The sequence below is a fragment of the Pongo pygmaeus genome, chromosome 17 (assembly GCF_028885625.2).
Source record: "Pongo pygmaeus isolate AG05252 chromosome 17, NHGRI_mPonPyg2-v2.0_pri, whole genome shotgun sequence".
Classification (NCBI taxonomy): domain Eukaryota; kingdom Metazoa; phylum Chordata; class Mammalia; order Primates; family Hominidae; genus Pongo; species Pongo pygmaeus.
Genome location: NC_072390.2, coordinates 94,480,499 through 94,494,405, shown reverse-complemented (window position 1 = coordinate 94,494,405; position 13,907 = coordinate 94,480,499). Strand labels below are relative to the sequence as shown.

The window sequence follows — 13,907 nt, the reverse complement described above, 5'->3', positions numbered from 1 at the left end:
AATAAAATCTTTTCCCTTACAGTATAATCAGTCCACTTCTCATCACCACCACTGCCACCGCCATGGTTTGGGCTGCCTGCTAAATATGCTCAGAATTCCCTCTCCCTCGCCCTGGACCTGGCTCCCTCAACACAGCACTCTCTCCTTCCCCCAAACTCTTGGAAGAGTCCTCCAGCTGTGATTGCACCTGAGTTCCACCCTAATAAACGTACTGTCAGTTTCAATTTTACCAAGATTTCCTCATTGCTAAAATTACTAACCTCTTTTCTACTTTTCACTCCAAATGACCTTCTCTGTCCCCAGCACACTGTTGACTACTAGCCACTCCCTAAAACGCTTTCCTCATTCATTATTCTTATCCTGGTTTCTCTTCCTCTGCTTATCCCTTAAATATTGGTACTCTTCCGGGTTCTGCAAGGTTCCTCTTTTTGTACACTGTGTAAAAGCCCTGGGAAATCTTGTTCGTGGCTGTTGCTGCTCATGAAGTACTTCCAATTCTCCCTCCTTCTGCACATTAGCTAGGAGTGCAACTCCCTGACTCCTTGAACTTGGCCGAGGCCATTTAATTGTTCTGGCCAATGAAATGTGACCCGTATCGCTCGCTGGCAAAGCTTTAAGAATCAGTCAGTATGTAATTGGCCACATCAGTATTTTCTTATCCCAGTGGTCATGGAAATGTGTTTCCAAGACGGGCCCTGAGCGACCATGACGAGCAGGAGCTGTCAGCCTGCGCTGGATCCGGAACACGAGGTAAATATGACAAGAAGTAGGAGCTGCCAGCCGGTGCCGGACACGGAACACGAGGAAAACATGACCAGCAGGAGCTGCCAGCCTGCATCAGACAAGGAACACGAGGAAAATACGACAAGAAGCAGGAGCTGCCAGCCTGTGCTGGCCATGGAACACAAGGAAAATATGACCAGCAGGAGCTGCCAGCCTGCGTCAGACAAGGAACACGAGGAAAACATGACAAGAAGCAGGAGCTGCCAGCCTGGCCGGACCTGGAACACAAGGAAAACATGACCAGCAGGAGCTGCCAGCCTGCGTCAGACACAGAACACGAGGAAAATATGACAAGCAGCAGGAGCTGCCAGCCTGTGCCAGACACGGAACATGAGGAAAATATGACAAGAAGCAGGAGCTGCCAGCCTGGTCGGACCTGGAACATGAGAAACAACGCTGGGGGAGCCACTGTGGAGTGTGAGGCACTTTATTATCAGAGCATGACTCAGCCTATCCTGACTGATAACCACTACTCATTCAAAAATATGTATTTGCAGCTCAATTTCTCTGCTGACAACGAACTCCAATGTATCAATGTCCCAATATGGCTTCTACTCAGAGAGCTGTCAGAATTGAGTGTTAGAAACATTTTTGCTACCTGAAGAAATCCAACAAAGCTCAGGTAAAGGATGAGATGAGATTTCCCCTGTACATGTTTACCATTTTGTTTGCACCAGCCTTCTTTGAAGCCCAAAAGTTTGTTGGTTTACTAAGCAACAGAAGAACACTGTGATGTCACCTTCAGAAAGCAGTCTTACCAGCAATAAACAATAATTTCCACCTTTCCATCTCTGTTCAGAGACCAATGTCACAATTCTTTTCCATTCAACATATATCAATACCGAGGCTTCCCCTGGATAAATTACATGTTACCTTTCGCCCAGTATAGCTTGCTCAAAACCTTCTCCTGAATTTTATTCTTGTAAAACTAGCATTTAACACTCAGAAATATTTAAGTATATATTTCATTTCCCTGTTACGTTATGCCTTAATTGGATGTTTAAATACCAAATCTGGCTGGGCACAGTGGCTCACGCCTGTAATCCCAGCACTTTCGGAGGCCGAGGCGGGCGGATCACGAGGTCGGGAGAATGAGACCATCCTGGCTAACAAGGTGAAACCCTGTCTCTACTGAAAATACAAAAAATTAGCCAGGCGTGGTGGCGGCGCCTGTAGTCCCAGCTACTTGGGAGACTGAGGCAGGAGAATGGCGTGAACCCGGAAGGCGGAGTTTGTAGTGAGCCGAGATCGTGCCACTGCACTCCAGCCTGGGCGACAGAGCGAGACTCCGTCTCAAAAAATAAATAAATAAACAAACAAATAAATAAATACCAAATCTAAGGAAAACCTCCCCAGGGGCTTCACTATCAGCAGCACTTTGTCTTGAGACGTGTCACGGCTCCATGCCTTGCGATCTCCCCGGATCTACAGTGGGAACACTCTCCTCCCCGGTAGCCGTCGTGTGGATTCAAGACACGGAAAGTTTGAGACAAGTGCCTACCACGTGGTTGGTGCGCTCCAAGCTGGAGCTAGAACTGCTATCGCGAGGGGAGGGCTGAGCATGTACTAATCACCAGGAAAATAACCAGCCACTGAAAGAACACTTTACAGCAGGTTGAAAAGCTAACATGGTAAGCAGCAAGAAGTAAATCCAATTCTGTAAAACTCCAAAGACGCCCTTTCAATTCTGAGATATATTCTGCAAACACTAAGCCAATTTAGAAGACTATTTTTTAAGAAAGGAGAAGAGGAAGAGAGGAACAGGGAAAAGAAAAGAAGAGGGAGAGAAGGAATGCCCACACAGTGGAAACTGGAAGAATTTCTAGGCCACGTGGTAGCTGACAGTACAGAACCTCGTGCCTTGCACAAACTAGTTACAAAACAACCTTTTCTTGACGAGCAATCAGGGTAGGGTTGAAAAATTACCCCAATGAAAACCTTTCATTTTATAGAAAAATAAAAATTACAGGTAACATTTACTGAGCATCTGTCATGTGGCAAGTACTTTCCTAAGAGCAACGTGTGCATGAGCATGACCTTGTTCCTGGCAACCCCACTTCAGAGATGGGAGGGTGGGGAGGGTGAAGAGGCTGAGGGACACATGAGTGTGCACCAAGGCCTGGACACAGACCCAGCAGCGAGGCTCCAGGGCTACATTCCAAATCGTGCTTGCAAAACTAAGAGAACACTCCAACTCAGAACCAAGACCCTGAGTAAAGAGCTTGACGAGCCAAAAATAACAGGTGTATAGATGGGAAGAAATAATAAAGTGGAGACTCAAATGAGGAAAAAATGACAGAAAACAAGTTGAACTGAAGAAAAAGGTGGGCTAAAAAAGGAGTCACAGTAAAAGGCGGTGTAGCTTTAAAGATTTTAAATTCATATTTAAAATTAAATTTAATTTACTCTCAAATATCATCATAAATGCAAAAGTAAAAAGATTTAGGAAAAAAATCCTAGAACTGTACATACATTAGAACATTCTAGTTTTGTGGTTGGGTGCGGTGGCTCACACCTGTAATCCTAGCACTTTGGGAGGCTGAGGCGGGCAGATCACTTGAGGTCAGGAGTTTGAGACCAGCCTGGCCAACATGGTGAAACCCCATCTCTACTAAAAATATGAAAATTAGCCAGGTGGGGTGGTGCTCATCTGTAACCCCAGCTACTCGCAAGGCTGAGGCAGGAGAATCGCTTGAACCCAGGAGCGGAGGCTGCAGTGAGCCAAGATGGCACCACTGTACTCCAGCCTGGGCGACAGAGTGAGACTCCGTCTCAAAAAAAAAAAAGATGTTCTAGTTTTGCTCACATGAAAAAAATAACATAGCACTTATCAGAAAACACATATAAATACGTATGTGATTCTAACTCTATATATGATTACTTTAATAATTTATTTTTAAATAATTTTAACACTATTGTAGAACTATTGACTTGCATATATTTGAAACGCAAATTAGAGTCAAACTGCAATGTAAGTCTAAAGAGATAACTTTCCCCATTATCACAATTAGGATTTATACTCAATAGTAATGCAGCATTCTTCTTTGACTTTAGCAAACATGTAACACACAGATATCTGGAGTTCTATCAAGTACAGGAGATGCACACTGGATTCTCCATGTGCACAACAGCTAAGGGCATTCTCAAGGCATGCCCCAGTGAAAAAGCAAACAATCGACACAGAAGGCCTCACTCTACTTACTGCTGCAAACAGCCTAGGGCTTTATAGGGTTGGTGATATGTTACTAATTTTTGAAGAGTTAACCATTTTTAAAATAACAGTTACCTGAAAAAATGGAATACATCTTGCTCAAACATATCTGTTTTTTCTTTTCTTTTTATTTTTTGAGACAGAATCTCACTCTGTTGCCCAGGCTGGAGTGCAATGGTGCAATCTTGGCTCACTGTAACCGCCACCTCCCGGGTTTGAGCTATCCTCCTGCCTCAGCCTCCTGAGTAGTGGGGACTACAGGCGCCTGTCACCATGCCCAGCTAATTTTTGTATTTCTGGTGGAGACAGGGTTTCACCATGTTGGCCAGGCTGGTCTCAAACTTCTGGTCTCAAGTGATCCACCTGCCCCAGCCTCCCAAAGTGCTGTGATTAGAGGCGTGAGCCACCACGCTTGGCCTATCTTTTCAAAGAATTATTTGATTTCCATTGCGTTAATAAGACTTCCAGCAAAAGACAGCAAAAGATAACCTTCACTACTAATTACCTACAGAGTGAGGAATAAATCCACGTGAGGATTTTTTGTTTCATCTAAATGCACACAAATTACATTTTAAATAAAAATGAATAAAATCAATACTTAGGAAGAGCTTCTCATTAACTGTACATTAGCACATACTGTGAATTCATCTCACATATGGTATCATGATGATAGCAACTACTGAGGATTCAGATTTTTTGTTATGATTTTACGCACATGTTGGATGCATAAATAACAATCAATTCAGGATATAATCAAGCAGTCTTTAAAACTAATCTTTGGCTTCAATATGCTTCTTCTGACATGGAAATAAATAAAACTGGCTTAATACTATAACATCAAATTAAATAGTATAAAAACATTAATACAGATTGCTTTATTTTAAAATGAACCATCAACATAAAAGAGTGCAAACTGTAAAATAAGTAGACTGAAGATAAGAAATTAGCCACAATTAACTGTCAAATTACGGGCAAATTATGTATCTGACAATGAAAATTTAAGACACATATAAAATTGATTAGCCAAGCAATGATACTTTTGGAAATTCGCCAGTATGAGAATGTTGTTATAAAAATACGGAGAATTCATATTGTAAGTCACCAACATTTTTGAAAGTCTACTTTAAGATATATATTAAGCCAAAAGAATGAGCTATTCAGAACTATGCAGACTTTCTTACTGAAAGGAAAAATAAGTTCATTAAAGCAGTTGCTCCTCAATCTAGCCTACCTTATTTTTTGGATCGGATGTGTTCATTACACTTCGAGTCTCTTTTCCAGTATAAATGACAACACCTATTACAGTACCTGCAAAAACATGAAAGTGGTCCTTATAGAAATGCTTTAAAGACGAGTAAACGATAACACTTTCTAATTGATTGTTTTGATGCAAAGTATTATCACACTATTTGATTTTATATAAATTTATCCAACAGTGTATTTAATTTGGCTAATTCAAGAAAATCTAATCTCAACTTTAAAAATGGACTTTGAAAAAGTCAAATGATTTGTTAAGCAATACAAATGTACTCACATATAACATTAGGAAACGTACTAATATTCTTTTCACTGACAATAGAGATAATGACAATGGCCTTTCACTACTATCTACTAAAATGGTGGTTCTATCACTGAAGGTCAATTAAGAGGCTATATTCTTAACTGATCAAACTTGTCCTCTGACCTTCAAATAAAGATTGTACCAGTTGAACCACTTTCTTTTAGTGTATTTCCACTGTAAAGATCAAAGTATTACTAAATATCAGTGATAGCCTTTGCTAATATTTCAAAATATATACAATTAAAATAATAGAAATATTATAAAAAACAATATTTGACTTTGCATTTAGAAGCTATTACTCTCTTTTATACATGTCAAAAAGATACAATAATTTTTAAATTTAAGAGAAAAGAAAAATAAAATATCCTTGGTATGACTGATAGATTGCAAAGGCTAAAGGGCACTTATCTCTAGAATGTCAGTATTAAAAACCATGGAAGTCTCTTTCTGAAACTACAGCCATATATAATTTATATTCCTAATTTTCATCCTTAATTTTTTGTAAATTTTGAAGGTGAGAAACACAATTAAGGTGAGAAAGTATATACACATAATGTGCAATTACCAACCATTACAGAATTAACTATGATAATTATATGAAAACTCTGATGTCACATTAACTTAACATGTAAAATACAGAGCATCATAAGACAGGCTCTTTGAAGTAAAGATGATTGATATGAACTCCTGGCTTTTTGTGAACCTTGATATGTTACATGTTATACATACCACGTAGCTTACAACCTTCCTCTCTAGAAAATCTAGGGAGGTGGAGGATGTGAAGTATTCCCCAGCAGGGATATGTGTGGAGATTATATATATTTCTCTTTTAATTGAGTGTCACTGAGAAAGTGTGAGGCTTCAGTTTGTAAAAGTTCATGAAAGGCAAGGCCAGCTCACACTTAGAATATAAGCTCCCCGATGCACAAATGCTGTCTTTATTACTGTTATCCACATAAACTTCTGAGATTAGATGACTATACTTACTATGCAGAGAAATATTAAATATATAATAATATAATACTATAAAAAGCTTCCAAAAAGAGATCATAGAATTACTCTACATCAGTGAAGCTAAATATTAAACATCATCTGATCAGTATTTTCTGTTCTGCCAATCTAGTTTACATCAAAATATAAACATCCCAGTAATGTTAAATTATCACAATGATGTAAGAAGGCAAACTGCAAAATTAACTTATTTTTTAACATTAGCAGAATGAACAAATCTCAGAAAAGTCTTTGCAAGAATTAATCAAGCTAGAAACCCTTGAGCTGAAAGCAGGTTGATGAGCGAAGTGGACTCTAGAGTGGCCTTACAATGTACAGTACCTAAATTCAATGTGATAAATGACAAAGCATATGTTATACATTTTTAACAGAGGTCCTAGTACAATATTTGTATAATCTGTTAAAGTTTGCTAAAGGCTCTCGTAAGTATTCTCTCACTTGATTCTCATGAAAAATCAACACTTACTAGAATTAGATTAAATGAATTTTTCTGAGTGTCATGCTTTTTAATATCTAACGTAACTAGAATCAGTGCAGAAATATTTGGGACATTTTCCATTCTCTTTCACAAAGGGTATGTACTTATGAAGTAGAATAGGCTAAAAGACTGAGTAAAACCTGAGTATACAAGGCAAAATAGAGGAAAGGGGTTAACTGTGGATTGTGAAATGAGACATGAGAGGGCAACAAAGTATGACAAACTCATTTTGTGTCGCATAAGATAACAGGAGACTGAGTGTGACAAATATAAATGTCACAAAGATTTCTCAGTCAATGAAATACTTAAACAGAAGAATTCCAAAACCTTAACCCATATTTTCGGTGTAAAATCAAGATCCACCTCCCTCACAACGGGCTCCAACTGGAGAAACTTCTACATGAGAAAGACCTGAGTTCAGGACCATGTTGGTAGATTAAAACCAAAACCACAACAACAAACCAGTTCTTAACAGGACCCTAAAAATGATGGTGGTCCAGTATTCATCATTAAATCAAAAATTTAACTCCATTTATCCCAAGAAAACATTTTAAAAGATCTAGGAGCACTTAATCTTCAAAGCCAGTGATTACATTTGCCTGATCCATAACTGCACACTTCAAATTGACTACAGGTAAAAATTAATATAAAATATTCAGATGCTTTGGGTCCAAAAAGGGAGGAGTAAAATATGACCACATTTACTCCTACACTCCACAGACCCCATGACTAGGGCCCTCGAGACTTAGCCTACTTCAAAGAGGCTACTTACTATGTGGATGGTCTGCAAGTCATTCTATAGTCCAACTCTATTATGTCCAACTTCTGTTCAATCACAATTTCATGTGAGTGGGATAATAATTACTCTCTTAGTTACTATGTGCCTTCCTTGCTACATGCTATATAGAAAACTTCATGCAAAATTATACCACCTTCTAATTGACTACAGTTGTATTTTAAGCAAACAACTTCCATGTTGCAAAGCAAGACAAAGAATGCTAACAAGGTCAAATTTTGTAGAAAAAGATACTCTCCTTTATTTAAACATTTCTAGTTTATACCAGAAATCATAATCCAGCACTTCAAAACAAGTAGTCCACTCAATATTTCAAATGATAGGCCTATTGCAATACTTTTAGTTGCTATTTCTAACCATTGACATATTATGTTTAATTTGCAGATAACCAATCCTCACAAATTCAAATTAGTTAAGATGATTCACAGAAAATTATTTAAAAACACAAAATATAAAACCTAGACCACTTTAACAAAACAATTAATGGCCTTAAGCTATAAAATCAAAATGACGTGAAATGCTTACTAAAAGTAAATATGTATTTCATGTGTGTCTAATGAGAGACAGAGGTATTAACAAATCAACGTATTTGTTGACTCTCGATTATACACCCAAAACCTGCTAGATACCGTTAGCAAAAGCAGGCAGGGCCACATACACCAGCCTCTGGAACACACTCCAACTCGCAGATGCCCTCCAGGAGCCAATTTCCATAGAACCCCAGTGTGCACTGCTCCCTGGGGCAGGCGCTCCCGGGCTGGACCCGATGATAGCTAGGCAGACACTGAGCACTGCACATACAACTCCAATCACGCACCAAGTGCAGGAAAACTGATGAAGACCGTGAACTGAGCCCCAGGATGTAAACAACCTAGACCAAAACTGGCGCACAGAGTACAAAGGAGACCCCCAACCAAGGTCTAGAGTCCACACCAGCCAGGACACAGAGACACAGGTGACCCACACCCAGGTCTAGAGTCCACATGGCTGAGACACAGAGACACAGAAGACCCTCACCCAGGTCTAGACACCACACGGCTGGCCCACTGAGTGACAAGGAGACCGACACCCAGGTGTGGGTCCACATGGCCAGGGATTGCCCTCTGACAGCCCCGTCACACTTTTGTCAACCTTGCCTTAGAGAGCCCAGCTTTCCTTCCAGTTTTGTGACAGCTGAGTATCAGGAACACTCTTTTGTATGCTCATCAGTATAACAAACACGACAGTTCTCCAGGACCCAGTTCTGCATTTTAGAGAACAAGTGTTCTAGATCCACATGGGAAGTGAAACCTCTGGGAGCACAGCAGGCTCTCTGTGTCCTGCCTTGGCTCACCTCTCGTCTGCTGCATCTGCCTGTCTGTGTCTAACCTGAGTCCTGGTTCCCATGCATTCAGAGCTCTAGGACGGGGAAGAAGCACTGAGTTCACTTCCCCTCCAGAGTCAGCTTGAATTCAACTGAGATATGACTTTCAAAGTATAAGAGTAAAAGGAATTCTCAACTTGTAATCAATTACAAAGAATACAAGAGTGCCTAGGTTACTCTGGAAATCTTAAAATCTTTCAAACATTCCTTAGGATATGGCAGTGTGGTAAATATCTAGAATGTGTTAACTGTTCACATTAACAAGGCTTTTAAATAAAGATATGTATGTACTAAAAGAGTTGAAATTAAAGAAAAAGCTTACATTTAAAGATGTTCGAATACAAACTAACATTAAAGGTACCTTAATTAAGCTTCTCGAGTGGATGGTTTTAAAGCCGTCTTTGTGCCCGCTAGGAAGACACAACACTGAATGCTAGATGGCAAAGAGAACAGAATGGACAGGATGGGGCCGGCATGTTACGATGCCTCATTAGTGTCCAACTAGTTGGGCCCACTTGCCAAGGTCATCAAGAGAACTGAGGTCAGGAGAGAAAACTTTGTTCAGGGAACTGTATGGGATGTCTCAAAAGCCTTTAGCTCAAGCAGCTTTAGTCTCCCTCAGGAGAAGGGCCACAAATCAACAGTACTAGGGATTAGTAACAACACTTAATATATGTTTATACAGCACCAGGAAAAAAAGATGAAATTTATTTTAAAAAGGGAAGCATTACTATCTTCATGAATGATTCTTAATTAAGAATAACAAATATCAGTGAGATGGAAGAAACAGACTGCAATAACTACGTATGGAAAATGTGTCAGCTTCTGAGTCCTGCATCACAAATGCTTTCGTGTAACTACTGAAGGCCGAGCACTCAAGGACACTGGCTTTCAGGGAATGCACAGCTGGACTCCATTCTGGTCCCCGTGCAGCCTGGCTCTATGGTAACTGGCAGGGGGAACACACCTCCCGAGTGCAGCCATTCAGCGTGAGGCCAGGCCAGCACTGACCACACTCACCACCTGGCGGAGAGGCTGGCAACACTCATGCCTCTCAGCAATGCCAAGTCAGCAGCATGAAGGCGGCTAGAGGGCAGGTTTCCCTGGCTAAATGTGCCCGCCCGTGGTGTGAAGACCCTTACAGAGCTCAGGGCCCACGTGTCCACCCCAGAAGAGTCCTCCTGGCGTAAGGCCCCTCTCGAGGCCTACAGAGCCCAGAAACTGTCCTGCTCACCTCTGAAGTCTCTTCATGGAAAACCGTCCTTGTTCTCTTTCTTTGTATGTTAAGAAATTTATATACGTATGTTTTATATATATATATATACACACACACACAACATTTATATGTATGTAACATTTATATATATAAATGTAATTTATATATAAATAACATCATCAAACACCCACAAAAATTGTCACCTATTAAAACTGCCATATACCCATCAAGCATTTTTTAAAGACACAAAACACTAGGATAAGATTAATCCTCTTTCAAATTCTATCCTCCAAAATGCTAACATGTGTCCTCCTCCTGGAGTTCGTTGTATAGTTTTGCATACTGCAGGCCAACAGTTAAACACAAGCACACAAAGCTGCCCTGTTGTGTGACACCTGCCTTCTCCATGGGCCTAGCACACTGGCCCTTGGATCCTTTTCTTCAAGGTACTGTCTCTCGGTACTAGGCTGCTAGCAGGAATGCTCCTCACGCTGTTCCTGCCGCCTGCCTCATCCTGCCACATCTGCATATTCTTTAAATCTAATTTAAATGTTTCTTCTTCAGAAATGCTGTTCCTAGACCTGGTCTATATAAACTTCATTTTTCTTTTTTTTTGAGATGGCGTCTCGCTCTGTCGCCCAGGCTAGAGTGCAGTGGCGCGATCTTGGCTCACTGCAAGCTCTGCCTCCTGGGTTCACGCCATTCTCCTGCCTCAGCCTCTGGAGTAGCTGGGACTACAGGCGCACGCCACCACGCCTGGCTAATTTTTTGTATTTTTAGTAGAGACAGGGTTTCACGGTGTTAGCCAGGATGGTCTTGATCTCCTGACCTTGTGATCCGCCCGCCTTGGCCTCCCAAAGTGCTGGGATTACAGGTGTGAGCCACCACGCCCAGCCTATAAGCTTCTTTAATTACATAATTTCCATAGCACTCTGTACTTGTTTGTGATACTTAGCACAGTAACATTATCTAGAACACTTTCTTAATCTCTGTCCACAAAGCCATAAGCTCCCTGAGGACAGGATCTGTAACTGCCTTGCCCCAGACCGCATCACCGTGCCTGGTGTAGAAAAGGTGCTCCAAGCACATGCACCGGGGAGTGAGTGGCATCCAGGAGAGAACGGCTACCAGCACTGGGCAGCACCGAGAAGACACAGCTCCAACAATCTAGCCTCTCATTCCGGGCTGCCATCACCTTTCGGGCACTCTCTTCCAGAGCTCCCTGCTGCTAAGCCCCATTATTGGCACCAGCATCAATACCAACCCATTCCTGCTAAACTTCCTCCCTGGCATCAACCTCAGCATCACCTAATTTCTCATTAGCTTCCTTCCAAACATCATCATCAATGTCAACTAATATCTGATAACATGGTAATCATCTGACATCGTCTACCTCTCACAGCACGCCTGGCCTCTTCTAATACTTTTCCGTTCCACAGTCACTTCAGCCACACTCTCCTCCTGCCAACCTTTGTCGGACGACTGAGAAATGCTAAAATCACCACTGGCTTCCCAAGCTCTTCTGTGGCGCCTCTCATTAAGGAACACTGACAAGTTTGTCAAGAAACAGGTCAAAGACGAACAGAATATCCCTGTACTCCTGCATGAAGGCTGCAGCACCTCTCCCTGTCTCAGGCCTTGTGAACCACGTGCAGTGTCTGAGGAGCAGCACAAGCCTCACCACAAGCTCCCAGGACTGTCTCAGACCCACTGAACTGGAGTCTGCGTTTAGCAAGGTCCCTAAATATTTCAGGGCACTGTGAGAAACACTTGTTTGGAGTCCCTGGACAAAACAAAGCATCATCTATCTGGGAGCAATCACACTCAGAGGAGAATGTTTCCCTTACCTGATGCAACAATGGTGCTTGCCCACAATGTATTTTCTATGCTGAGACTTTCATGAATGGGCGGGTCAGTGTCTTCCTGTGCAGGGAGACAAAAAGAAAACAAAGTTGTCAAATGAGTGATTGCTCATTATTTATACCTTACATATCCTCAGTATTAGAAACAGGTCCACAAGCTCAATCCAAGTGAACAGCAGTGCAAAGGCACTGCAAAACAGACGTTAGAAAAAAGGGACTATAAAAAATTGAAAGTACAAGTTCAAAGAACTCCTGTATCAATTAATTGCTTGTAGTGCTTAACATTAATACACAAACAAAATAATTCTAAATTTTCATGAAAGTACTATATCTTGTAATATTTATTTATTTATTTATTTATTTACTTACTTATGAGGTGTTACTATGTTGACCAGGCTAATCTCAAATTCCTGGGCTCAAGCAATCCTCCCATCTCAGACTCCCAAGTAGCTGGGTTTACAGGTACATCCAGCATGCCTAGCTTATTCAACTACATCTTTAACACATCATTTAACAACACTCCTGGAAAAGTAGAAAATATTAGCACAGAAATAACCACAAGTCAACTCTTCAACATTTCTTTTGCGTGCGTAGCGTAATTTCCTCTCTCTATCTCTCGTGAAGGACAAGGGCAATGCTTTTTAAGTGTACATGTATTCACGAGAGAGAAAATGCTTCTGTGAATATTGTTATAAAATAAACATATTTTTAAAATGTATTTCTCTTAAATTCCTGTTTAAAAGTATGCTATTATTGGCCGGGCGCGGTGGCTCACGCCTGTAATCCCAGCACTTTGGGAGGCCGAGATGGGTGGATCATGAGGTCAGGAGATCGAGACCATCCTCGCTAACACGGTGAAACCCCAACTTTGGTAAAAATACAAAAAATTAGCTGGGCATTGTGGCGGGCACCTGTAGTCCCAGCTGCTTGGGAGGCTGAGGCAGGAGAATGGAGTGAACCCAGGAGGCAGAGCTTGCAGTGAGCCAAGATCACGCCACTTCACTCCAGCCTGGGCGACAGAGCAAGACTCCGTCTCAAAGAAAAAAAAAAAAGTATGCTGTTATTACACTAAATATTCTTAAACAAAATTCAAGTACGTTATATGATGCTAACTACCTAAACAGATAGCAAACCAATATGGCCACACATCAGTATCACAACAGCAATACGTACAGTCTAGTTTTACATTTACACTTTCAATGTTCATATTCAGAGAAGAAAATTACAATTTAAAATCTGGGAATTTTTAATCTTAATGTAAAGTCATGGCCTACATTTCAGTTATGGAAGCCTTACTAGAATAAAGGAATGCATCCACAGCCCTGCATCTAGAAGTAACACAGGGAAGATGTCCCGTGTGGGAGGCAGTGACCTCGACGTCTGGATAGGGTAAAAGCCACACAGTGTCCTGACTGTTGGGTGTCTCCCGTAAAATAATGCCCCCTCCACAAACTATTTTCAAAAACTATTTTATTATGAAACGATAATTTGCTATCATGATATACCTTAAGAAAAAAAAAAAGAAATCAAATTTGAAAAGGAAAGAAATTGAAAACATATTTTCCAAAATAATCTGCATGTACAAAATACGTTTATGCTACTGGTGTTTTCCTTCTAGTTACTTAT

General features: G+C 40.9%; 1 protein-coding gene across 7 annotated transcripts in view; it reads right to left on the bottom strand.

Annotated features, from left to right (window-relative positions):
• The window catches only part of ATP9B (ATPase phospholipid transporting 9B (putative)), a 305,466-nt gene that overhangs the window by 159,952 nt on the left and 131,607 nt on the right, over positions 1-13,907 (bottom strand). For all 7 annotated transcript variants that reach the window (XM_054460401.2, XM_054460402.2, XM_054460403.2 and 4 more), the window contains 2 exons: positions 12,267-12,342; positions 5,226-5,302 (listed from right to left, as the gene is read on the bottom strand). In XM_054460401.2, coding sequence (XP_054316376.1) covers positions 5,226-5,302; positions 12,267-12,342 — 153 coding nt within the window. The remainder of the gene's footprint in view (positions 1-5,225; positions 5,303-12,266; positions 12,343-13,907) is intronic.